The 24,379-nt window shown below is 51.8% G+C and overlaps 1 protein-coding gene across 5 annotated transcripts in view; it reads left to right on the top strand.

The window, feature by feature from the left end:
• Window positions 1-24,379, top strand: part of ST3GAL3 (ST3 beta-galactoside alpha-2,3-sialyltransferase 3) — a 186,059-nt gene that overhangs the window by 147,101 nt on the left and 14,579 nt on the right. For 4 of the 5 annotated variants that reach the window (XM_080801259.1, XM_080801260.1, XM_080801258.1 and 1 more), the window contains 4 exons: window positions 11,868-11,962; window positions 15,054-15,117; window positions 15,959-16,054; window positions 16,325-16,511. In XM_080801259.1, the coding sequence (XP_080657385.1) occupies window positions 11,868-11,962; window positions 15,054-15,117; window positions 15,959-16,054; window positions 16,325-16,511 (442 nt within the window). The remainder of the gene's footprint in view (window positions 1-11,867; window positions 11,963-15,053; window positions 15,118-15,958; window positions 16,055-16,324; window positions 16,512-24,379) is intronic. The other variant, XM_080801261.1, reaches the window with a different exon arrangement.

Here is a 24,379-nt window from a genome sequence, read left to right as displayed (position 1 = left end):
GTGTTCTAGAAAATTCCAGATGCAGAAAAAAGTGTGTTGTGTCCAAGAGCTCGGACAGAAGCAATGTAGGAGGGCGAGTAGGGAGAAGACCTAAAATGGCATGAGACGTAGGTGAGGGTTTGGCCTTGCTGCCTGTGGTTTGGTTTTATCCAGAGAGCTCTGGGAAGGTCTAAAGCAGAGGAATGGTGTGATATTGTTGCTAACTGAGTTGTATCGTTCTGGCCTTTCTAGAGAACGGATTGAGGGGCAGGAGTGGAAGCTGGTCGCCGACCATCGCCGTAGTCAAGAGGTGATGATTTAGCCCTGGGTGGAAGCAGAGGAGAGGGAGATGATTGGATAGGTTTCCAGGACATTCAGAGATTGACAGGATTTGCTGAGCTACTGGATGAGAGGCAGCCAAGAGAAAGAAATGAGTCAAGAATGACTCTGAGGGAGACCGTCCAGTTGACAAGATAGAGGTTTGTTTGTGAAATTGGCGTTCCCCTTTGTAGAGTGTGCCGACCCTGGGTCAGTGGCACTAGAATGGAAAACAGGGGGACTCTCAGGTGTTTCTTGGTCAGCTGCATTGGCCTGGCCTGGCCTTCCTCACCATTGAAGCCAAAACTGCCCCACCTCCACCATGGTCCTAGGCATCACTGGTGCTCTCCTCACTTCTGTGAGTTCCATTATGTTCCTGTTCTGCCAACGAACCTGATACAGCAATGCCCATGATTGAGTTCATCTGGCCACTTCTCTGCCTCTGCGCCACTGAGCTGCTGGCGGAGAGCACAACACAACACACCTACTGGCCCCATGGGTCTCCCATGGTCTCCCACCTCTGCTGAGTGCTGAGTGCTCAGCACTGGCGGACCTATCACGGTAACTGTTCCACACCTTCACCATTCATCAGCTACTGAAGTTACTGGAGTTACTGAAGTCTCCACCTCACGCCTACGGTCCCCCAAATACCCAGGCCCAGGTATTTCCCAGAGAAGAGATTCTGTCCGGTGAGCATTCACTCAGGAGCCATCTTCATATCCCCCCCCCCCCGCCACCGCCCAAATCTCCTGGGAGAAGGTATCCTGCCTCTGTGTCCCTCCACTCCTACTCTGGATCCTGTCCCCTTCCCTCCTGGGGCCTCATTCCCCTGTCCCCCTGCCCCATCTCTTGTCCCCACTTCTACTTGAATCCTTCCAGACCAAATACAGACACGCTCATTGCCTGCTCCCGGCCTTGACCCTGTAGCCACCAACTGTGTTCCGTCCTCTCCTTCACCACCAAGTTTCTGTAGAAGTTGAGCTCTCCTGAGCACTTCCGTACTTCTCTCCCTCCTCGACCCCCTGCAGTCTGGCTCCGTCCTCTCTCCATCTCTAACTTCTCTGACCTCTGCTTTTCAAAGAGGCCAGTGGCTTTCCTGTGTTCCCAAAGACAGTGTGATCCGTGAAAATATGGGCACGAGTAGTGCCAATCCATGGGTTGTTGTGAGCGTGTAATCTGGTCAGGTGCACAGAGCGCGTGGGGCAGTGCCTAGAACGCAGGAAGGGCTCTGCCTGTAAACTGCCATCATTACTGCAGTGATGATCGTGGCCTTTATCAGATATTACACGCTGTCTCTGCCTGCACTTGGCTGCTTTACCCATTATCTGCAAAGGTAGGGACTCCGAGCTGTTTTCATGTTCTCAGTGACTAGCGCAGGGGCTGGGATAAGCTGGGGCTTATCACATGTTGGCAAGAGGGATGGTGGGCACCAAGGCCACATGGGACCATGCCCTTGAACTCTGACTTAGGTGGCCCCTGCAGACATCTGGCCATCACCCATGCTCTCACAGGGGGAGGAGTGCTTGCCTCTCAGCAGCTTCTCAGCTCACAGCTCTCCCCTTCGTCTCCCCATGCCCCCTTCCCCTCAGGAGGAAGTCTGGGCCCCTCCCCTCCCTCCTTCATCCACACCAGGCACAGGCTGTCAGCATAGTCAGTGGGAGCCCTGTCAGCAGGAGCCCGGGCACTGCCCCCTCGAGGGCCCCTGGCTCAGCCTTTCCTCTCCTCCTTCAGCATAGGCCTCCCTGCCTGTCATACATGTCATGCGTATGGCTCCAGGCTGTCTGTGGCCGCAGTCCCTAAGCAGGCTGAGGGGCAGTAGCTGGCAGAATTTCAGGCTCGGGAAGGGTTTGCTGTGAAACAGCAGAGACCTTGGTGGAAGCCTGACCCTCTGGAACAGAGAGATCCAAGCATCAGTGAGGATCCCCAAGAAGGCAGCCCCCAGACCTCCACAGCGGAGCAGAAATCTGGCCTGGACTGGCCCAGCAGGATCTACACTGTGGGGCCTGCCCCCTGAGCTGCTCCTCTGCTTCTGGCCAGCAGGCATTTGCCGAACACCTGCCGTGTGCTCAGCCATGTGCTCGGCCATGTGCTCCGGGTACCCCACAGTCTGGCAGGGAACCAGGCGATGACACCAGCATGCAGTGAGTGCCATCAGGACAGAGCACACAGAGAACCGTGGAGAACAGAAGGGCCTCCATCAGCCCTCTGTGGCTCAGGGAAGACTCTCGCTTTTAGAAGGTAGAGATGCTGGAGTCCAGTTGAAGAGGAGCCTGTGAATGAGAAAGGGAAGAGAATTGCAGGCAAAGGGAGTGGCGGGTATAAAATCAGGGAGGCATTAAAGAGTCTGGCAGGTGGTAGAAACTGTAAATAGTTGGGAATGGCTGGCGCTTTGGGAAAGGGAGAAGAGAGGGCCTATCTAAGGCAGGTAGACGGGAGTCAGGTCACAGGGACTAAACAGCTTAAAGTGTTTCTCCTAGTTAGCAGCTGCTGCTGGTAGAAACCAGTATCAAACTAAATCAAGCCTGGAGAAAATGTCCTGGTTTATGTAACCTAAGTGCAGGAGCTGGACTATCTTCAGGCCCACCTGAATAGAGGACCCAAGCAGTGTCTCTCTCCCAGTGTTCTGGCTCTGTGTCCGTCTCGGTTTGCCTGTTCTGTGGACTCTTTCCTCCGTGTAGCCATGGAGATGGCTCCAGCAGCTCGAGGCCCAGGATCAGCCAATTTTTTCTTAAAGTCCAGTTTGTAGATATTTTGTTTTTGCAGGCCATAAACTATTGCCACAACTGCTTGACTCTGCGGTTAGAGCATGGAAGCAGCTGTAGACATTAGGTAACTGAATGAGCATGGCTGTGGTTTAATAAAACTTTATTTAGAGAAACAGGCAGCTGGTCTATGGGCTGCAGTTTCTATAAGCCCTGTTCATTTTTTGTGTTTTTTTAAAAAGCATTTTGAAGATTTTATCTATTTATATGAGAGCATGTGTGCGCACATGCCCCTGTGAGAGAGAGAGAGAGAGTGCACTCACGTGAATAGGGGGAGGGGGAGAAGGGGAAGCAGACTCCCCACCGAGCAGGGAGCCCAGTGTGGGGCTCGATCCCAGGACCCTGGGATCACAACCTAAGCCAAAGGCAGCCACTTAACTGACTGAGCCACCCAGGCTCCCCTGTGCACGCCCTCTTCTTGCCTTACATGATCCTGACAACTGACTATCTCAGAAAGAAAGGAAGACTCCTTTATCCCCCAGTGTCCACGTATTCGACCTCAGAGAAGAATTTGATTCATGCCACTTGGATCAGGTGCCCTTTGTGGAGCTAATTACTGTGGTCGGGTTGTCTTTCAAGGCTCAGCTCATTTTGTTGTCATCTCCTTCACGAAGATTCTCCTGGTCCCCTAAATTGGTCTAAGACCTTTGTGCAGAACACACAATGTGCACGTGTATTTTATGATCATCTGTTTACCTGTGTCCGCTATTTCCTCCTGAAGGGAAGGACCAGGGCTGATTTTCCTTGAGGTCCCCCACCAGCGCTTGGCACCAGGAGCTGGCAGCGAGGAGGCAAGTAGCTGTTGGACGGGGCTGCTTTCTTCACTCTGCCTCGTCCCACGCGGGATACGGAGGTCGGAGCTTCGTGCTGATACTTGGAACAGGGCTTGCTGGTTGCTGCCCGCTGTTCATCTCCTCTCCCTCTGCACCACTCCTCGCTGGGCGTATGTCCACCTGCCCTACAGATTTATCGTCCTTTGTCCCCCTGCTCTGCTGCTTTCTCAGGGGACCCACTCAGGTGGTCAGCAAGGGAAATATGCAGGCACGCGTCAGTTTGACAAGGCATTTGGGAAATGCTCATCTTGCCTAGAGGGATGTATGCCACTTACGGGGAGGCTGCTGCACAACAAGAACCCCAACAAAACCAGGAAAATTCTAGAAAACCCGTGTCCCTCTGCTTTGTCCAGCTCACCGCTTCCCAGAACAAGGTCGAGGATGATGGATCTGTGGGGTTTTGCTTTCACCCTGCTGGATGACAGTCTCACTTGTAGGGGGCCAAGGCCTGTGGCTGAACCTAACAGACTGATGTGTTATGACCCCTGGTCCTCAGGACCCATTACTGGGCTCTTCCTTCCCTTTGTCCCCCAGGTGCTTGAGCTGTTCGAGCTGTTCACACTTATTATTGGGGTGAGTAGCTAGAAGGCTAACCAGGCCCAGGTGGAGAGCTGAAGGGATGTTTCGCCCTGCTCCAGCAAACCCACATCTGGAGGCACTTTTTCCATTGGGTTGGTGGGAACCAGGAGGAAGACCGTACCCTGGGTTGGCTGGTGGCCACAGATAACCACTCCCCACCCCCAATAAGACCTTGTCCCCTCTCCTGCTGGTCCCAGGATACAGGCTGAAGTGCTGGGCCCTCAGTAGTGGTTTAGGTTGCTGGGGACATTCTCCTTCTACAGTCACACCACTGGGCAGGAAATGAGCTGAAAGACATCTTCAGAGGGTCCTGGGTTGCCCTTCCTAGCTAGTCAGAGTCTGTGGACAGGACAACCTGTGGGCCCTTGGGTCACAGCCTTGCTGTGAGAGGTAGAGGGGTCACACACGCCCTCATCACGTGCCCTCCTGAGGTTTAGGATCTCAGGAGAAAAGAAGGACAGGTTCCAGTGCAACTTCCCTCTCCTGCTTCCCCACGTCCTTCTCACGCACTCACACACCCTACTGAAACCTGATCCTAGAGCTGCCTCGCGTGCTGGAGCCCTGGACTGGCAGGCTGGGGCCCGTCTGCCCGAGCCCGCCCCACCCTCCCCTACTACCCCCCAGGCCAGGGCATGCAGGTCAGGCGTCCCACACCCCCGGCCAGTCTGACCAGTCATTCCGCACCTTGAAGGCCACCTCTGCCCCGGGCCGGGCCCCCAGACTGGCACACTGCTCCCCGGACAGAAGCCCCTGGTTCTCTTCCAGGTGTAGCATGAGGCTCTGCCCAGGCCACCTGCAGAATTAACACAAACACACACACAGACTATCACCGCTACCATCACCCCACCCCATTTCCTGTTGTTTATGGCCCCCGGCTCTGCTTCCAAAGCCTCTGCGGGCACTGAGCCACTTCACGGGGGCTAAGCGAAGTACAGCGGAAAGAAACACTAAAGGAAGAGGACGAGCCTACCTGGGGGCATCGGGGAAGGCGGTGCAGAGGAAACAGCGTTTGAACTGAAAGAGTAAGAAGGGATTTTCCCAGCAGAGTCAGAAGGGGATCGGGGGTTAGAGCGTGAGCCTTTGGTGGGGGGCTACATTTCAGGCAACGACACTGCCCGTGTAAGTACGTGCTGGCGGGCATGTTCAGGGAGCTACAAATAGGGCATCGTCGGTGGAATGTAACAGTAGTCTCCAAAGAGTGAGTCCCAATGACATTAGACTGAGGGACATTAGACAGTGTATCCGTTGCTGTTTCTAGAGGTTTTTTGCCACAAAGGGATAGAGAGCGAGATGGGTAACTGAAGGGGTACATGACCAGGAAAATTTGTTGGGTGGGTTTGTGTGTTTGTTTTCGCATAAGAGAGACCTGAGCTTGATCTATGCTTGGGGGGAAACAAACAGTAAAAGGAACCGTAGCATGTTGGAGAGATCTGCTTGGGTGGGCCTGCGCGGTGTGCGGTGGAGAGGGCTAAGGAAGGGAGAACCAGAACGAGTTCCTCTCTGAACGTCCTGGTTTGGACCATGAAGTGTGAGAAGAGGTAATCTGCTGAGAGAAAGTTGGAAAGGACAGAGTGTTTGTGAAGCTTGGAGAAGGTTTGAAATAGCTACTCAGCGAAGTTGAGGGTCCAACTAAAGTTCAAACCCATGAATTTATAGTGGCATCAGTTCATGTGTGTGTGGGTGTGTGTGTGTGTCTGTGTGTGTGTGTGTGTGTGTGTGTTCTAGCAGCACTTGAGTATCAAGTATAAAGAATAGAAAAGTTGTAGGATTAGATTAATCTCTGAGTAGGTTTTACCCAATGGGTGGGACAGAAAGACGGTGGAACTAGGGGTATGGGGTCCTGGCAGGAAAGAAGTAAGAAATGGGTGGGATTCTAGCTAGAAAAGAGATGTAACCTGGGAATGACGAGAACTTTTCTAACTAAGAATCAGAATCCAGAAATAATAAGGTTAAAAGGTTGGTAAGTTTGACTACGTTTTAAAAAAAAAATCTATTGCCAAAAATGAGGGGGGAAAAGAAAACAAGAGAACACCATATGCCAAGTGAATATTAAATAAATAAACTAGGAGAAATATTTGTAATTGTTTCTTGGAGGGTTTATGTATTTAATATATGCAGAGCTTCAAAAAAAGAGAAGATTGTTAACTAGCGCTATGGTGGTGATCAAAACGCGTTATAGAAGCGCATCCAATGAACACGCCGGACGTCTTACACAGCAGCATAACTTAGATGTCAGTTATACGTCAAAAAAGCTGGGAGAAAAGAAAGAGACCTATAACCCGTAGAAAAATGGGCAGAAGATAGGAACAAAGGTAATAGAAAAAAGAAGTGCAAATGACCCTTTTAGGTATATACCAGTGTGCAGTTTCACTTGCAATAAAAGAAATACAAATAAAAACAACACAGATACCGTCTCTCTCCCATCAGACTGGCAGAACTAAAATGTTTTACAGCATGTTCTCAAACTTTGCTGGTGGGTCCTGTGATGGTGCAGTCCCCATGGAGGGCCATTTGCAATATGGAGGAAAATTACTCATATGCCTTTTTCCTTTGACCCAATCCATCCACTTCAAGGAATCCACTCCAAAGATATATTGCCAAAGAGAAAAGACATATACATGAAGTTGTTCATTGTAACTGCCTTGGTAGAGGCTACTTTACAAAAGACCACAACAGCCCAGGGGACTGAGTAATACTACTGAGTAATACTACTCAGTAGGCAAAACCGTGTATTTAATATGCTCTCTTTCTATTGAATAAAGAAGGGACTAGCAATACACACTCTGCACACACACATAAGTATTATGTATTTGCTCACATCAAAAAAATAACGAAGGATAAAATAAAAATGAATTCATTATAGGAATGATACTAATCTGAATAAGATTAAAAAAATGAATTTAATAATAAAAAAGAAATACTATATGGGAATAGAAGCAACAGGAGGCAGACACAGAGAGAACGGTTCGACTAGACGCCTCTAAATATATCTTGTTTTATGAGTTTGGTTTTGGCATTGTGTAAAGTTTTATATCATCATAAAACAAAATTAAATTAAGATCAAGTATAAGGAACCCGTAAAAAGCAAAAGCAAAATGAAACAAATGAACTATGTATCATTGATTAATTAAAGCCAGCAGAATTTTTTCAAGTGGCAGAAGCAAAGTCATTTGTCTGTCCTTCTCTAGTAGCATATAACCGAAGGCAGAAACAACTATAAAGAAACTTTAAATTGTTTTTAGCAATGATAGTGTTAGTAATGTTATAATGAAACTATTATATTTTCTGCATGTACCTATATGTGTGTACAGTGTTAAGATAAAGCAAACAAGCAATTGTGTTAATACCACTATAAACAAGAATGTCTACTGAATTGAAAAGATATAAATATAAAATAAAGGAAGCTTACATAGATGACGTTTATGTATGTGAATTATATCTCAGTGAAGCTGTGACACAAGAGAAAGAAAGTAGAAATCTTGTCATCCTGAATTCGGACTGGGGATGCTAGTATAAATGCATGATGTATTTTTTCTTTAAAAAAATTATCTCCTGGGGCACCTGGGTGGCTCAGTGGGTTAAGCCTCTGCCTTCGGCTCAGGTCATGATCCCAGGGTCCTGGGATTGAGCCCCACATCAGGATCCCTGCTCAGTGGTGAGCCTGCTTCTCTTTCTCCCTCTGCCTGCCATTCTGCCTACTTGTGCTCTCTCTCTCTCTGTCAAATAAATAAATAAAGTATTTTTAAAAAATAATAAAAATTATTTCCTGCTTTGTCTCCCTGAAAAGGTGTGGGGAAAATGGCTAACTGTAGCAATGTGAGTACCCTAGCCATCGAGACGGTGGTCTCTGAATACCATTTCCAAGGAAAAGGAACCAGGACTCCTTAGGAGATGACCGACTCCAGGTGGAAGCAGGAAATGCACAAGACGAACCTGGGACATCTTTACGTACTAGACAGCAGTGGAGTTTTCTAAGATTCCTGGGTTGTGTCAGAAGGATTCAGGAGACAAGATGAAAAGGCCAAAGGGAGAAGAAGAGAGAGGAGGAAACCTTGGATTTAAAAGAGACTGGAGACCAGCCCAATTGAATGTGTGGACCATGCTTTCATTCTGACTCAAATAACTATTAAAATAAGCAACAACAGCAAACATTCATGAGATAATAGGAGAAATCTGAAACTATTTATTGCTCTTAAGAAATTATAGTTAGTGCTTCAGATTGATAATGGCTTTGAGAGGAGTTGTTTAGGTGTGGTTATGGTTTTTTAGGTGGCCTTACCTTTTAGAAATTAATGCTAAAGTATTTTATGGATAAAACGGCATGATTTCTGGGAGTTTCCAAGATAATATAGAAAGAGAGTGGAAGGGGTCTAAGAGAAACAAAATTGACCACGGCTGATCATTGCTGGGATCTGGATAACAAGTCCATGAAGGTTCACTGTTTTGTTTTTCAACTTTTATGCATGTTTGAAATCTCCCATAATAAAGGGTTTTAAAAATATATCCCCAGGAGGAAAAAAGAGTAGTACCCTTTGCACAAAGGCGCACCCAGCTAGCAGAAAGAAATGTTTGAGGAGGTTGGCCCGTCTGTCAAGGAATAAAGAGGGGCTACAAAATGCACAGCTAAAACACGAAGACCCCTGGGGGCACCTGGGTGGCTCAGTGGGTTAAAGCCTCTGCCTTCGGCCCGGGTCATGATCCCAGGGTTCTGGGATTGAGCCCCGCATCGGGCTCTCTGCTCGGTGCGGGAAGCCCGCTTCCTCCTCTCTCTCTCTCTCTCTGCCTGTCTCTCCGCCTACTTGAGATCTCTGTCTGTCAAATAAATAAAAAATAAAATAAAAAAATCTTAAAAAAAAAAAACAACCCACGAAGACCCCATAAAAGAACAGGGAGGAACAGATAATAAAAATAAGAAATAAATGGGTTCTACAATAGCGGCAAAGATTTTTAAGAAATGCTTATCAGACCCATGTCATGCTTTTTGCCAGGATCTCTCCCGTGAATTATTTTTGTTCATTACTTACAGCCTTCGTCAGCTCTAGCTGCTTTAACAGACTACCATAAGCCTAGTGGCTTCTTGATAACAGAATTGTGTTTCTCACCATTCCGGAGGCTGAAGTCTGAGATCACGGTGCCAGCAGGGTCAGGTTCTGGTGAGAGCCATGCTCAGGTTCCGATGGCCGGCTTCTCCTTGTATCCAACAGATGGTGGAAAGAGAGCTAGTTAGTTCCCTGGCCTCCTCTTAGAAGGGCAGCAATCCCACTCATGAAGGCTCTTCCCTCATGTCGATTACCTCCCAAAGGCCCCCCACCTCCGAGCACCATCACCCTGGGGATGAAATTTCAACATAAGAATTTGAGGGAACACAGACCTCCAGGCTGTAACAGTAATACTGGAACCGATGCTTTCTTAGGTCATATTTTCACTTGTGTATCTGTGTACATTTGATTGTTGGAGTCGCCTTGGGTCAGGTTACCAGCAGCTTATTGTTTTTGTTGTTTGATCCAGTCTGTGTATTGGGAGAAAGTTTCGTCCATTTGCAGGGAGATGTTTTCATTACTATAAAGTGAAAAAGGAGTCTACAGAGTTCCGTGCAGACATATATGGAAAGGTCCCTTGCCTTTGTGTTTTAGGATTATGGGTGTTTTTGATTTATTCGTGTTTATGTGTGCACCCATCAGTATTTTTTTTTCCCCAAAACTGACACTTATTACAAGCTACACCAAAACAAAGGTTTTTTAAAAAGTAAAAATTAACATAATGAACTTTCTAATCAGCAGAATAACATAGGGAAAAGGAGAAAAAGATGTTGAGAACGTTTGGCAAGATCTCAAGAGATTTTATTAGCGTATGACATCCAGTACCTATCAGGAAGCACATAGCATCCTGTCCAAGCCCGACTGAGAAACTTTGCAAACATTTTATAAGCTCAGTCCTGACACAAGAGGAGAGGTTCTTGGTGCGAGCTTATCCCGGGACCTTGTTCCCTTTGCTGTTCCACATAGGCTGTGGCCAGGACCTTCAGTGCCTCTGGGAGAACATCAGATGTATTAATGTACTTCAGTTTGATCTACCCCAGGTATGAGAAACATGCCTGACCCCTGTGCACAGAAGGGAAGCCGCTCTGCAGGGAATGGCCTTTCTGTGCCATCAAGGGTTGATGACTTCTTCCCAGCCAGGAGTAATGAGGGGGTGGGGCGGGCAGGATGGCGAATTTTCTGCCTCTCTCAAGTTCACGTCAAAATCTCTGGTAATATTAGGCCTCCAGGTGGTCACTGGTATTATTCCTCCTGGGGAGGGTGATTGTGATGGCCAGTGAGGATGGAAGTGAGAAAGGTTTGCTTGAGTTGGAGGACATTCAGCGGCTAAGTTCTCCCTCCTGGGTTTGGAGGGCCTGTCTTCTGGTCTTCAGGTTTTCTGGGGCTGATTCAGGTTGAGTTGGAAACACCGGGATGGACCCAAGGCCTAGGCCTCCACCCTCTCATTCTTGGCCAGCGGGGCCCCAAGCAGGCCCCACAGTGAGAATCAACACACAGGGGATGACCGGGAACTGGTCTCAGAAGCGGGTGCTAGGTTCCCTGCATCCCTGAAGAGTCTGGTTTCTCCCTTTGCTCTCCCCTCACTGCCATCTCCGTCCCTAGTGACTTTGTCCTCACCTCCCAAAGCCTGAACGCTGGCAAGTAAAACTTTCTTTTCCCTTCTCAGCTGAGCATCATCTGGTCCTTCCTTCTCTCCCCCTTCCCCTCCCATATTTCCTCCAGGCCAGAATTACCCCCTCCCCTTGTGCCCATGCCCCTCCCCCACCTCCTGAGGCGCTTTGGGTTCCCTCCACCTGTGGGAGGCCTCCCCCAGCCCTGCCTCCCCGCCACAGGATGCTCCAATTTTTCTCTTCTCTCCCAAACGTCAGGCCTCCTTTGGCTTTTCTCCCCCTCACCCCAAATTCTCCTTCCTCCTCACCCTGGGTGGTCCACCTCCCAGAATCCTCTGCAAATCTCAGGCTCCAGGCACTATCTGTCTTTGAGTCTCTTTCCACTCACCTGGTCAGCGAGTCACCTCCGTGTTCCCAGACTGCAAGGACCGTGTGGACGCATGCCTGGGGCGCCTGCCAGAGAGCTTGCCGTGCGGCATCTCCATCCGGGCAGAGCAGTCCTGCCTCTCCACCCCTGCAGCCGGCCGCGTAGGGCCTGGCCAGACCTGCCCCTTCAAACTCAGACTCCACTGGACAAGCTGTGTCAGATGCCACACAGCAGCTCCCCACTTACTGGGGGCAGGGAGGGCGTGCTGGAGCGAGAAGGTGCTTCAGGCAGATCCACTGCCCAGACAGACGTGCCAGAGAGCCAGCCAGCACTCCCGCTTTTGGCCTTTGGGGATCCTCAGCAGCCCTATTGTATTCCAGGTTCTCCAAGCCAGCACCCATGTTCCTGGACGACTCTTTCCGCAAGTGGGCTAGGATTCGGGAATTTGTGCCGCCTTTTGGGATCAAAGGTCAAGGTAGGTCGGGAGCCCTGGCCCACTCTCTATTAATGTGAGATCCCTCAGCCTGCATCCCTGCACTTGGAACAGGGCTGTACCCTCAGAAGTCCCCATGCTAGGGATCCACCTCTCCTTCCCACTTCCCCTTCCTTTCTGTCTTCCAACTTCAATGGACAACAGTTCACTCAGAGCCCACCACTTGACCTGGGCCAGGCAGACAGCAGTGGAGTAGACAATATAGTCCTGCTCTTAAAAAAGCTCCAGTCTAGTGAAGACACAGATACTTAGAGGGCAGGACGGTAAGGGCTCTGACAAGGGAAGCACAGTGAGATCACAGGACAGGATGTCAGGGACATCCATGCCAGAGGACCAGATAACGAGGGAGAGATCCTGAGAAGACGGAGGACTTCCCCCACCAAGACCCCAGCCACCTCCATCATCCCTTCCTTATTACCCTGGTCTCCCCTCCAGTCCTTTCATACCCTGTCCAAGGCTTATCTGTCCCCTGTGCCCTCAGAACTGTCCCCTTCCATTGCCTGAGGGACCTTACCCATGCAGCTCCCTCCCGACTTAAGACTTTCCCGCCCCTGACAGTTGAACAGTTCTGTTGCCCTGTCAAGTGCCTGCACTGTTCCATGGCATGGCAGAGTTTGGGCTTAGGGTCAGACATTGAAGGATCAGATCTCAGTGCTACTTCTTTACCAGCTATGGCCTTGGAGGTCGCTTAACTTGTCTGTGCTTTCGTTTCTTCATCAGCTAGATGGAGAAAATAATACCATGTATTAGGTTGTGGTCAGAATTCAATAAAATCACTATTGAAAGCGTGAGTGATATCATTTGGCCAGGGGACTAAAAAATAACAGAATCCTCCCCTCAGTCAGTCTATCCCTCCCTGAAAAGAAAACAGGGACCGGCAAAAGAACTCTCTAGAACGGGAGTTTTGGCCTCAGATCCCCAGGGACAAATCTAATGGGTAGGACTGAACTGTGTGAAGAACTCCTTTTTATTTGATATGGGTAGCTAAGCAGCCTACTCTTCTCCTAAATTCTTGCTCAAGCTCCAATCCTGCTAAGCTAGGAAGGCCTGGAAAGGCTGGTACACGGCCTGTTGGCCAGCGAGAAGAGAGCCCCTGCTCATTTATACCCTTTCTGCTAAAGTCCCCTCCTAGGAGACAGAAACCCAAGCCATAGCCTTGACTTTGGCCAATGAGTCGCAGTATACTTTTCCTTCGAGGTGAAATGGGAGGTGGGAAAAGGAGGGGTTCTGTAGCCTTCCCTGAAGTCCTCCAGAAGGTAGACCTGAAGGCACTGAGTCTAGAACTCTCCTTAAAGGTCTGTTCCTTACTCATTCTCCTTCAGCTCCGGGGAAGACTCACTGTGCCTGCTGCCTCCTCTTCCTCACCATTTAGTCCTGAGCACTCCCTTCCCCTCCTCCCTCCCAGTGACACTGCTCAGTGCCCCCATGAAATCCAGAGGGCCCGTTTCAGTCCCTCACTTGACCTCTTGGCTGCATCTGACAGTGTCGTCCACCCCATCTCTTTAAAAAATGATAGGGTTGTTATTTTTAAGTTGGGACACATTCTTTCTTTACATGGAATACTTCAGGCGTATAAAAAAGAATGGAGACTAGTACAGTGAGCACCCGTGCGCTGTGTACCCAGCTTAAGGAATAGAACATGAGATACAGTTAAAGCTCTGTGTAGCCCTTCCCGTTCCATTCCCCTCCTTCTCCAGGAGACCATTAGTCTGGTTTTGGTGTTACTGTTGCAATGCCTGTGTATCTATTTCTGCAACATATTTATATATCCATTGAAAATATGGTATTGTTTTTGCATGTTTTTACATTTTACAGATAATATTGTGTGTGTGTGTGTGTGTGTGTGTGTGTGTGTGTGTGTGTGTGTGTGTGTGTTTCAAATTAATTTTTTTGCTTCTGCTTTTCAGGTTTATCTGTATGAGTACACATAGCCCAAGGTCACTTCTTTATTTGTTTTTACCTCTGTGTAGTATTCCGTGTACCACATTTAATCTGTCTTCCTTTGGCGAACATTTAGTTGGCCTCCAACATTTGGCTATTACAAACAGGTCTGCAGTGAACCTTGTACGAGCCTGAAACAAATGTGAGGGTTCAGATGCTGTCTTCCTAGGAAGACAGTTGAGCGATCTTAGTCTGTGCAAATCTACATCTTTGCTTCATGTTCTTAAGATGCTCTCCGCTACGGCTGCACTGATTTCCTTACTGTATCTCCAGATCTCCATGTACATTATCTTTTCATCTTCCTCATGACTCTGCCGCATTGGAATTGCCATCTTCATTTGAAAGATGGGTAACTAAAGTGTGAAGAAAGGAAGTGATTTATTGGCACACAGCCAGGATTTGGCTCCAAAGCCAATATCATTATGTTGTATTATAATGTTCTCATTATGGCAGAGTTTGAAAGGAGAGCAGTTCCCATCACCAAAGCCAGAGAGAGGCCAGGAAGAATGAGGTCTGAGGGGTGCTCACGAGATCTGAGGACACAGGTCCTGGGCCCTTGCTGAGGGCCTCCTGAGTGGAGTGCCGGTGGACAGATGCCAGGCCTCAGGGGTTGGAGATAGAAGGAGGCAGACACAGGCTGGCATGACCAAGACTGGAGATTTGCATTGTTGGCGGGGGGAAGCAAGGGGAAGACAGGATCAGAGAGTGAGGCAAGGGGATCTGAGCTGGGAGCTGGGAGAGCCCACTCGAGCTCTTTGTTGGTGGCCTCCAGGCCCAGCGTGGTCTCTGTCTCGGGGCAGGTCCCGGGCCTGGGGATCCAGATCCTGGAGCTTGACTGCAGAGCCTCCGAAAGCCAGAGGAGACCTCCCAGGAGGGGCTGGGGAGCCCTGGGAGAGAATGGCTCCAGGCAGAGCCAAGTGTGCCTGCCTCTTCCCCTGCCTCTGTCCCCTTCCTGGGGGAGAAAGCTAAGCCAGTGGCCTGCCCCTGCCCTGTGCTCAGAGCTCCCTCTCCCACCCTCACATCTGCCTCCACCCAGTGCAGGAGCGTGTGCCTCCCAAGGGAGCGTCATCCACTAACACTGCACGGGCATGCCAGGGACCCTCTGACGGTAACCCCCCTCCTCTGTCCACAGACAATCTGATCAAAGCCATCTTGTCCGTCACCAAAGAGTACCGCCTGACCCCTGCCTTGGACAGGTGAGCCACTTGCTACCCAGCCCCCTGCCCCTCGGCTGCCTGGCATGCGCAGAGACATCGAGGCCCCTCCAGCCCTGGCTGGACATGAGCAGATGCTCCAGCTTGTCCACAGATGCACACAGAGTGCACACGCGGGGGTGGTGAGCACATAAGATAAGGGGGGCCATCCAGCTGGCCTGCACCCCCCAGGCTGTGAGCGCTTGGCGATCTGTTTCAGTCCTCAGCTGGCAGAGGTCTGAGGGTAAGGATGGAAGACACCAGGCTGAGATCAGCCAAGCACTGGGACTGAGGGACGGGGTGGTCGAGGCAGGTGAGGGGCCCAGGGCTTAAATGCAGGAGGCAGTGACCGCTCTGAAGCCAATGGAGCCTGGAGTGGGGAGGACCCAGGCAGGAGGAGCAAGATGCTTAGGGCTTTCTGGTGGCCAATGGAGCATGGGGGCTTCTGAGCTGAATATAAGCCCAGCCTTGGGTCCTGGAGCCTCCAGGCCTGTCCTCTCTGCTTGCTTCTCTGTCACAGCCTTCAAACTCAGCCCACTTTGCCATTCTCTTGAACTCCACTAACCCTCGGGGAACCTTTAGCCCAGAATGCCATCCTACCTGAGGCTTCTTCTTTACCACACTGAGCTAGTGCCCTTGCCCCTCGCACAGCCATACTCTCCTAGAGAGTATCTGGGACTAGGGATGTCAGAGTCCCAGCTGCTCACAGTATAGCTTTGGCCTCAGAATGCTGCCGGAAGCCCATCACCCACCTGGCCAAAGGCATGAGGTCAGGGGCCAGAGGGGGGCGGAGAAGGAGCCCTGGAGGACAGCTCTCCAGAGGTCTCTGCCTCTGTCCCCTCAGCCTCAGCTGCCGCCGCTGCATCATCGTGGGCAACGGGGGTGTCCTTGCCAACAAGTCTCTGGGGTCCCGAATCGATGACTATGACATTGTGGTCAGGTGAGCTTCCCAAAGCAGTGCCTCAGGCACCTGCGTGTCCTGGCCCAAACCCTCATCCCCAAGTCCACTGAGAACCGTCCGTCTGTCTGGCCAGTTGGGCTGGAGGTCAGCAGAAGCCTAGAGAAGGACCCTGGTGTGGAGGGCTCTGGAAAGCTAGGTGGCTGCAGATGACCTGGGGAACTCTGGGGTCCTAGTGCCTCCCCGAACACAAGCCCACAGGCTACAAGCAGTGAGCCCAAGGCAGGCTCTGACTGGGCCTGCTCTCTGTAGACTGAACTCAGCACCAGTGAAAGGCTTTGAGAAGGACGTGGGCAGCAAAACCACTCTGCGCATCACCTACCCCGAGGGCGCCATGCAGCGGCCCGAGCAGTACGAACGCGACTCTCTATTTGTCCTCGCTGGCTTCAAATGGCAGGACTTCAAGTGGTTGAAGTACATCGTCTACAAGGAGAGAGTGGTGAGCTCCCCGTGCACCAGCTCCTTCCCCTCTCACCCTGGCCTTGCCTGGCTTCCAGGTCAGCCCCTCCACCCTCCCCCCTACCAAACCCAGCAAAGAACAAGTAGGAACCTTTCAAAAGAAGCATTAATGACCCAAAGGTGAAAGACACCTAAACTCAACCAAGGGACAGAGAGGCCAGGGGATGCCAAGGGGCAACTGGTCTGGGCTCCTGGAGCTGCTCTGCCTAATACCTGCCACCCGCCCAGATGCCCAGACTGCATGTTCTTTTTCAGCCTTCTCGAGCCAGACCCTGAGTCCCTCTCCAGCAGCCCCTGCAGGACTTTCCCTGGCCTTAGGTCCCCCTGGAAGGAAAGCTTTTCTTTGGCTAGCCTCAGCATCACTCCTAACCTTCACACTCCCCTGCCCTGACCTTGTAGTGGCCTCTCCAAGCCCCTTACCCTCTGCGAGGCCTCTCTGACTCCCATGTGGATCCACCCTCCTTCCCGGCCAGGGGAGGAAAATCTGGACCCTGGGGCCATTCTGCAGGGATCGTAGACCCCTCAGTGAGCCTGTGGAGGCCAGTTTCCAAGCCCATAAGTCCTGGCCTCCCCCGACTTTGTACTTTTACTCCTGACCTACAGCTGGATCCCCAGCTGCCACTGAGTCTGGTTGCACTCGGGCAATGATCAGATTCTGTCCTCATTGTTCTAGTCGAGCAAGGGCCTTGGCCCATTGCTCTAGGGAGATTGTGTGGCCGAGTAGGGTGACTGCTCCTTGGTGGACCACCCACTGAGTACCCCTCCAGAGTTCTCTTTTTCTCAGCTCTGGGCCCACAGGGATACCTGCCAACATGTCTGGGCCCATTCCCCCTCTCCCCTCAACCAGCTGTCACCAGCCACCCCAGGGGACGGGTATTGCAGAGTTCAAGCCATTTGTCTTCCAATACCCGAGCCTCTTACCAGAGGAGAATGATGACAGATGGCCTCCGCCTACAATAAGAAGCTCGTTCTTTCTGGAGGTTTAGAGGCGAGTTCGGGGATGGGAACAGCGTAACCTGCCTATGGAGGTCTCAGTGCAATTTGGTTTAACTCCACAGCCCTTTCCCAAGCAATGCCAAGTGCAGGCAGTGTCAAGTAGGTAGCAAGTGAGAGAGAAGACAGAAGTCAGGTCCAAAAATTCAGGTAGGTGGGACAATGGGGAAGGGGAAACCCTCCCCCCACCAGAGCCAAGCCGAACGAGGCAGCCAGGCTCCACTGAGTCCAACTTGGCTTCCCAAAGGGGAGGAAGGGGTTTGGCTTCAGCCCGCTCCAGCTGCTAGAAGGCCCACCGCCCATGCAGACCAGGGAGAGAATGGGGGCCAAGGGAGCACCCCTCTGTTTTTAGAACCATGGCCGGAAAACTAGTGTCCTCAGGGCCCGCTCTTCTCTCTGCCTTGAAGGCAACAGAAGGCAGATCACAGGTAGGCACTTCTCAGGGGAAATGGGAGGGAATCGCGTTTGCCTTGGTGAAGTCCAGAGAACCTGAGGGCTGCTTTCTCGCCCTGGCCTTTTGCGCACCTGCCCACCCCCTCCCGGCACACCCTCTCCTCTGCGCATAGACACCTCTCAGAGGAGCTCCTAAAGGGCAGGGCCCTCATCCCATTGGCTTTTTTAAAACCCCTCAATGCCACGTCGTCATATATGACCGGAGTTGGCTCAAACACCGGATCGTGCTTCCTGTCGAGCAGACCGGGACCGAACAGGCAGGCCGGTCGGGTGGATGTTCTCACATGTTCTTTCCGAGAACACCAAGGTCAGTTCATTCAAGGCCCTTATACCTCATCCTAGGAAGTAAGGAAAGAAGGCAGAAAAGGAAAGTCAGCTAGTGTCGGGAGACTCGCCGTGCTCCGGCCACTCAGGGAGTAGACAGGAGGGCCTCACTATTCCCAGGAAGACCCCGAGGCGCTCCCCTCTGGCTGCAGGCTGACCGAAGGCACTGGAACAGTTGGGATAAAGAATTAGGAGTTGTGCTCAGGCACACGCTCACCCATGTGGATGTCCGTGTCCTGGCCTAGCCATGCCCGGGGATGTAGGACCAGCCTTGTGTTAGTGAAAACTCATTCCCAGAATTGGTAGGGGTGAGTGAGAAGAGAGAGGGGACCGGGAGGAGTCCTTTGCAATTCCACAAGCCTTCCCTGGCTCCCAAGTCAAGGATAGCTTGGGCCTTCAGAGTGAGCTGCCAGAGGAGAGCCAGCAGTGCCCATGGCCTCCCCAACCCTGCCCCTTCTTGGCGACACAGGAAACCTCTCCTTTAGAACCCTTCCCTACCCCAAGCCCAGGGCTGATGCCTTCACATCCCCTGCTCTCCTTCACTTCTCTGGCATCTGAGACCCAGGCAAATGTGGGGGAGGCTGCTTCTTCAGGCCCTTCCTCTCTGGTGCCCATCATAGGCTTGTCCTGCTACAGCGAGGTTTCCAACCTTGCAGCGTTTGGGCTGCTGGGGAGCTCTCTGCACCTGCCCGGAGCCTCACCTGTAGAATTCTGGCCAGAAGGAGGCAGCTCTGTGTTTGGGAGCCGAGGCCTGGCTGGGCGGGGCTGGAGCAGGTATTAGGCCTGGTTCTTGGCTGCTGCCTTCCACTTGTATGTAAACAGCTGCTCACTGGGCATCACTTTCTGGTACCCAGGAGCCCTAATGGGATCTGGAAAGAGGAAAGATGGGAAAGGAAGATGGGGCAACCCAAAAGACAGCCTGTGCTAAGGCCAGCAAGCCATACTTTCTTCATCCTTATGGGGGCTCTTCTTGTCACCCTTTGTGGCCGTTTGGTTCCCTGCCTCACTGGACAGCTGTACAGATGACTCCAAAGTTACCCAGAGGCTCATTGTCTCCCGGGCCCCGGGAGTCCTGAGCTAGGCGGCAAACTTGGAGGAGTTCCCAGCCGGTCATGTGTGAGCACCAGGGGACTGCTGGGTAGGGAGTGAGGTCAAATGAAGGGAGGAGGAACCAGGGTGTGGAGGTGGAGGTGTGTGGAAGTCTGTGGTGGGACAGGGCAGCCTCTGGCTCTCGTGAAATCCTTGGAGACACATCTCACTCCGTCTCTCCACGCGCTCACTCAGCTTGCCGGGTGTCACTGAGGTGTTGAGCGTTCCTGACCTGAAGTCTCTAACAGTCTAGTGGGAGCGACAGTCCTGAAACCAGAGTTATGATGCAGCCACCTCTAATGGTAGGTCCTATAGCTGAGCGTCCTCTTCCTGATGTTTGCTGAAGGCTGGAGACGCTCCCTCCATTGTCCCTGGGGCCTGGAGAGATAGGACATGTGAGAGGCAGAGCTTCCCACACAGCTACTCAGGCCCCGTTCCTCCTGCCTCCACCAGCCTCTCCTCCCCGTACCCCAGAATGCCTGGTAACCCAGAAGGGAGCTGCCCTCCTAGTCCCCTTGGCTGCCTCCTCCTCCTCCTCCTCCCATCTCACCCTCAACTGGGAGGCTGGCCTCATTGCTGCCGGGCCTCTGACTGGTTATTAGTTCCTCGAGGCCCTGAGACCTGGCCTAGGCTGGGATGGGTGTGATTCCAGCCCAGCAGGGGGACAGGAGAAGACGGGCGGAGGTTGGCCCCTGGACAGCCTCACAGAGGCCTGACCTCCCAGCGGTAGCTCAGGCCTTGGGGAAGGAGGGAGCGGCCTGAGGCCAGCCGGAACCCCTGCATTTGTGCCACGAGCCAACTGGGCCCCAGAATTTAGGAAGACGACATAGTTTAAGAGGGGACCACAGATCAGGCCTTGGAGTCATACAGACTTGGTTTAAATTTAGACTCTGTCACTTGTTGGCTGGGTTCACTCAGGCAAATTACCCAGGCCCCTTAGATTTAGTCTCGTCCCCTAAACAGGAGTAATACTACCTGTTGTTCAGGATTGTTTCAGAAGATAAACCAGGAGAAATACAGAAGCACCTGGCATGGTGCTTGACACTTAGTACGTGCTGTCTGTGACAATGATTAATGCTATTTATTAGTATTAGTATTAGTGCTGTTAGAACAGCCTGGTGGCACTAGGGAATGAGGATTGTCTGTCGGGTCTGACCTAGGAGGTGACCTCAAGCAGGGGTCAGAGGCCAGGCCTAGAGGAGGGGACTCCTTCTGGGAGAGACAGCAGGGCTGGGCTAATAGTCCAGGAAGTCACCAGGGCGAACAGGGACACCAAGTCCCTGTATATATGAGGCCTTACTGGACCAGGCCCGAGATGGGGCCTGAGTGTCCATCTATACCTAAACCTCTTGCTCTGTTCCAGGCCGGGGAGGGATGCAGAGCCTTAGGAGCTCAGGATGGACATCGCCTCACCACAGGGGAGACTCGGTGCAGGGTCCCTGGAAAGGGCGCTGAGGCCGGCACGCACTGTGGCCTCTTCCCGTGTGACGAGGCTTCTGCTGAGTCAGCGTGTGTGTGTGTGTGTGTGTGTGTGTGTGTGTGTGTGTGTCTCTCTCTCTCTCTCTCCCCCCCCCACCCCCTCCACCAACTGCTCCCCAGGCCTCAGAGACAAGCTCTCCTGGGACACTGTTTCCTTTGCAGCACCTCTGGTGGACACGGCTCATTCCTCTTCTCCCCTGGGAGGGCCAGGAGGCCTCCATGTTCATCCCCACGGCAGCACCCTAACTGCTGCTCCTCCACCCTCAGATAAAAAGTGCTCAGGGATTGGGATTCATGCTGCCCCTGCTCCTCTCGCCGCTGTCATCTACGACCTCATGGTTACTGTGCCTCATCATCAGTATTCTCTCCGCTGTCTCCTCTTTCCCCGCTTCCTGCCTCTCGCCCTCCTCCTTGTCCCCCTCCTCCTCTTCCTCTGCTTCCTCCTCCTCCTCCCAGCGTCCTCATCGTAGCTGGCATGTATGAACCTCTTCATTTTGCCAGCCTTCTTGGACTTCCTTCGTTCTTGGAATTCTCACAATGACCCTATTAGATCAGTTCTGTCACTATCCCCATTTGGGGGATTGGTAAACTGAGGCACAGGGAGAATGAGTTGCTTGCTCAAGCTCACACAGCTGGCTAAGTGGCAGAGCTGAACTCACACCTGGCTCTGGCTGTTTCTGGGGTCTTCCTAGGAAAGAAGCCTGACCGCATCCCCTTCCTGCTTAGAGTCCTCCATCTGTCAGCTCCCCTCCTGGCATGGCCCACGAGAATGGTAAGAGCTGCGGTTTACTGAGCCCCTCCACGTGCCAGGCCCTGGGCTGCGTGGTTTCCATGAAGTGCCTCAGCCGGCCATGTCAACAACCCTGCACAGCCAGACGACAAGTAGTAGTAAGTGGAAGGGTAGTGTTTGGAATCAGACGGGTCTTGCATCACCGTCGCACTGTCACCGTCGCACTGAATTACCTCTCACTGATTCATTGCTTCATTCATTCAGCCAGTCCAAATCAGTCAGCAAAGTCACGCGGAGCCCCAGGTTTCAGATGCTGTCTCCCTCACCCGACAGCTCCCTCATGCCCTCCCCCACTACATCTGCCTCCAGCCAGTGCAGTGCCAGGGAGCCTCCCATGAAGAGGGACGCTCCAGCTGAGACGGTGGTGATGCTGATTGCCACCCCTGTGTCCTGTCCCTGGACATTGTTCTTCTCACAACCTACCTGCCATGGTCCGCAGTTCTGCATGACATCCCCGCCCCTGTTCTAAGCAGAAGTCTCCCATCCCGCTCCACAGGGAAAACAAAGGTCGTCAGCAGTCAGAACTCTGGACTTCCCAGCCTCCGGTCTCCCAGCTTGGTGGAATCCCCATCCATCCCGGCTTCCCTCCTCACTGTCCTCTTTGTGCCTCTCCCATTCAAGGTCACTTTTCTCCCAGGCTCTGGATGCCATCTTGTCCCACCTCCTCAGGGACTTTCTTTCTTCTTTTCTCACTTCTTCCTGGATCCTCTTCTCACATACGTGATTTCGTTCGGGTCTCTCTCACCTTACAAATGAAGGCCCTCTTTCCTATGTGTTCGTCCTCTCTGCTTCCCTCCTTTTCAGGTTTCTGGAAAGAGTCCTCACTTGTCCGTGACACATCTCTCTGCCTTCCCCTTCTCTTTCTCAACCCTCTCCAGGCCAGCTTCCAGATCTCTCTCTCTGCTGGCAGTGGTCTGATTCCAAATCCAGTGGACTCAACTTCTTCCTCCCTTAAGAGGAACAGCTTGTCGGCAGACCCCCAGTGAGCACTTACTGTGAACAGGGCTCGGTGCTGAGTTGTAGGGATGATCCCCAGCCCTTACTAGCTCCTGGCCAGACTGCGGGGCGAGTGGGGGGAGGGGGTGGTTTGGCATGCTTGATTTCCCACCTCTTTCGCCCTCTGGACTCATCCAGTCTCCAAATCTGGGACTCCTGCCTTTAAGAATGCCTCGATCACACCATCTCAGCAGCTTCCTCTCACCCTGCGTCCCATCAGGTCCCCTCCGGTCCATTGTCCACATCTGTATCCAAAAGAGTCCTCAGGTGTCCATGGGGGTGGTTCCTTCTGCTTAACGGTTCCCATTGCCTACATGTTGTGGCTCTCAAAGGGCCGTCCCGTGTCCTCAGCACCGGTATCACCTGGAAACGTGTCAGAAATGCATTTGCCCCCCCACCCCCACCGCCTTCAGCCTTGCAAATGAGAAGCTCTGGGCGCGGCCCAGCAGTCTCTTGTCATGAGCGGTCCAGGAGGTTTGGGTACGGGCTCAGCTGTGATACAGCCGGACTCCAAGGCCCAACGCCCTTGACCTGGCCCCTGCCACGCCCTTCCTTATCCTTGGGCCTCTTTCTTCCATCCAACAAACACCCTGCCCTCTGGCTGTGCCAGCACCCATATTCCCTTTCCTGCCTCCGTGCCTCAGCTGCTCCCCTTCGAGAGGCCGTCGTCAGAGCCCACAGCGAAACGCTCCTTGCTCTGTTCCACTTAAGGTTTTGCGTCTCTGTCAGCTCTGACAAGCTGAGAACAGGAACGGCCGTGTTTGTCTCTCCAAGTCCATCACCTCCAGCCGTGTCTTAAACATATTTGGCCACGCATAAGTGAATCAGTACGTGTGGAAACCTAGGGCCAGAGTAAGGCAGGAACTTCTGGCAGAGTCAGGATTCCAACCCAAGTCTTCCGACCCTCAGTCAGGGCTCCTTCCTCTCCTTCGGGCCGTCTCCTTCTTTCATGGCCCTGGGAGGTCGTTCTTTTAGATCCAGACCCTTGCTCTCCTCGTGCCTCTCCTAAGCATGCCTTTCCCTTAAGTATGTTTGATCTTCCTTTCGCGGGTCAAGTTCACTCTGCTTCATGAAGAAATGAGAGCTTCCCCATCCTTGATGCTCTGCGTCTTTCCCTTGTCTGTCAGCCTCACGGAGCTGGCCCCACGCCGACTCCTATTTCTGTTCATCGCTTTTTCCAAATATAGCTTTCAAAAAGGTTTTCTGACCTTCTCCTCATAGCGCACATCAAGGTAAATTCCAAATGGACTAAAAAGTAAAAATATAAAAACATGACCAAAGGGAACTTTGAAGTGAGTAGAAGAGGAATCAGATCCCTAGAGAGGAAAGAACTTTCAAGGGATTTAATAATATATGAAAATTTATACCGAATTAACAATGAAAAGACTAGAGATACCATAAAACTTAGAAAAAGTTTATTTGGGAGATATGACAGACCAATGGTTATTGTTATGAAAGCTGACAAGAAAAGCTTCAGGACCCCGGCAGATAAAAGGGCAGGAGACTGAACAAATCACACAGAGAGAAATATAACTAGGAACAATAAAAATATGCTGAACTTTCTAGCAGTCAGAGAAATCCATGCAAAGGCAAAAGGATGCCTTTATCACCTACCACATCTTTAAAGAACGTGTTCAAATTCTGATACATGATGCTGGCAAGAGTGTGGTGACAGGTGCTCTCGGAGGCTACTAGTCAGAGTGTAAATGGGGACAAGGTTTTTG

Source organism: Martes martes, assembly GCF_963455335.1.
Source record: "Martes martes genome assembly, chromosome: 4".
NCBI classification, from domain to species: domain Eukaryota; kingdom Metazoa; phylum Chordata; class Mammalia; order Carnivora; family Mustelidae; genus Martes; species Martes martes.
Note: the sequence above shows the minus strand (reverse complement) of the source record. Positions and strands in the feature narration are given on the sequence as shown.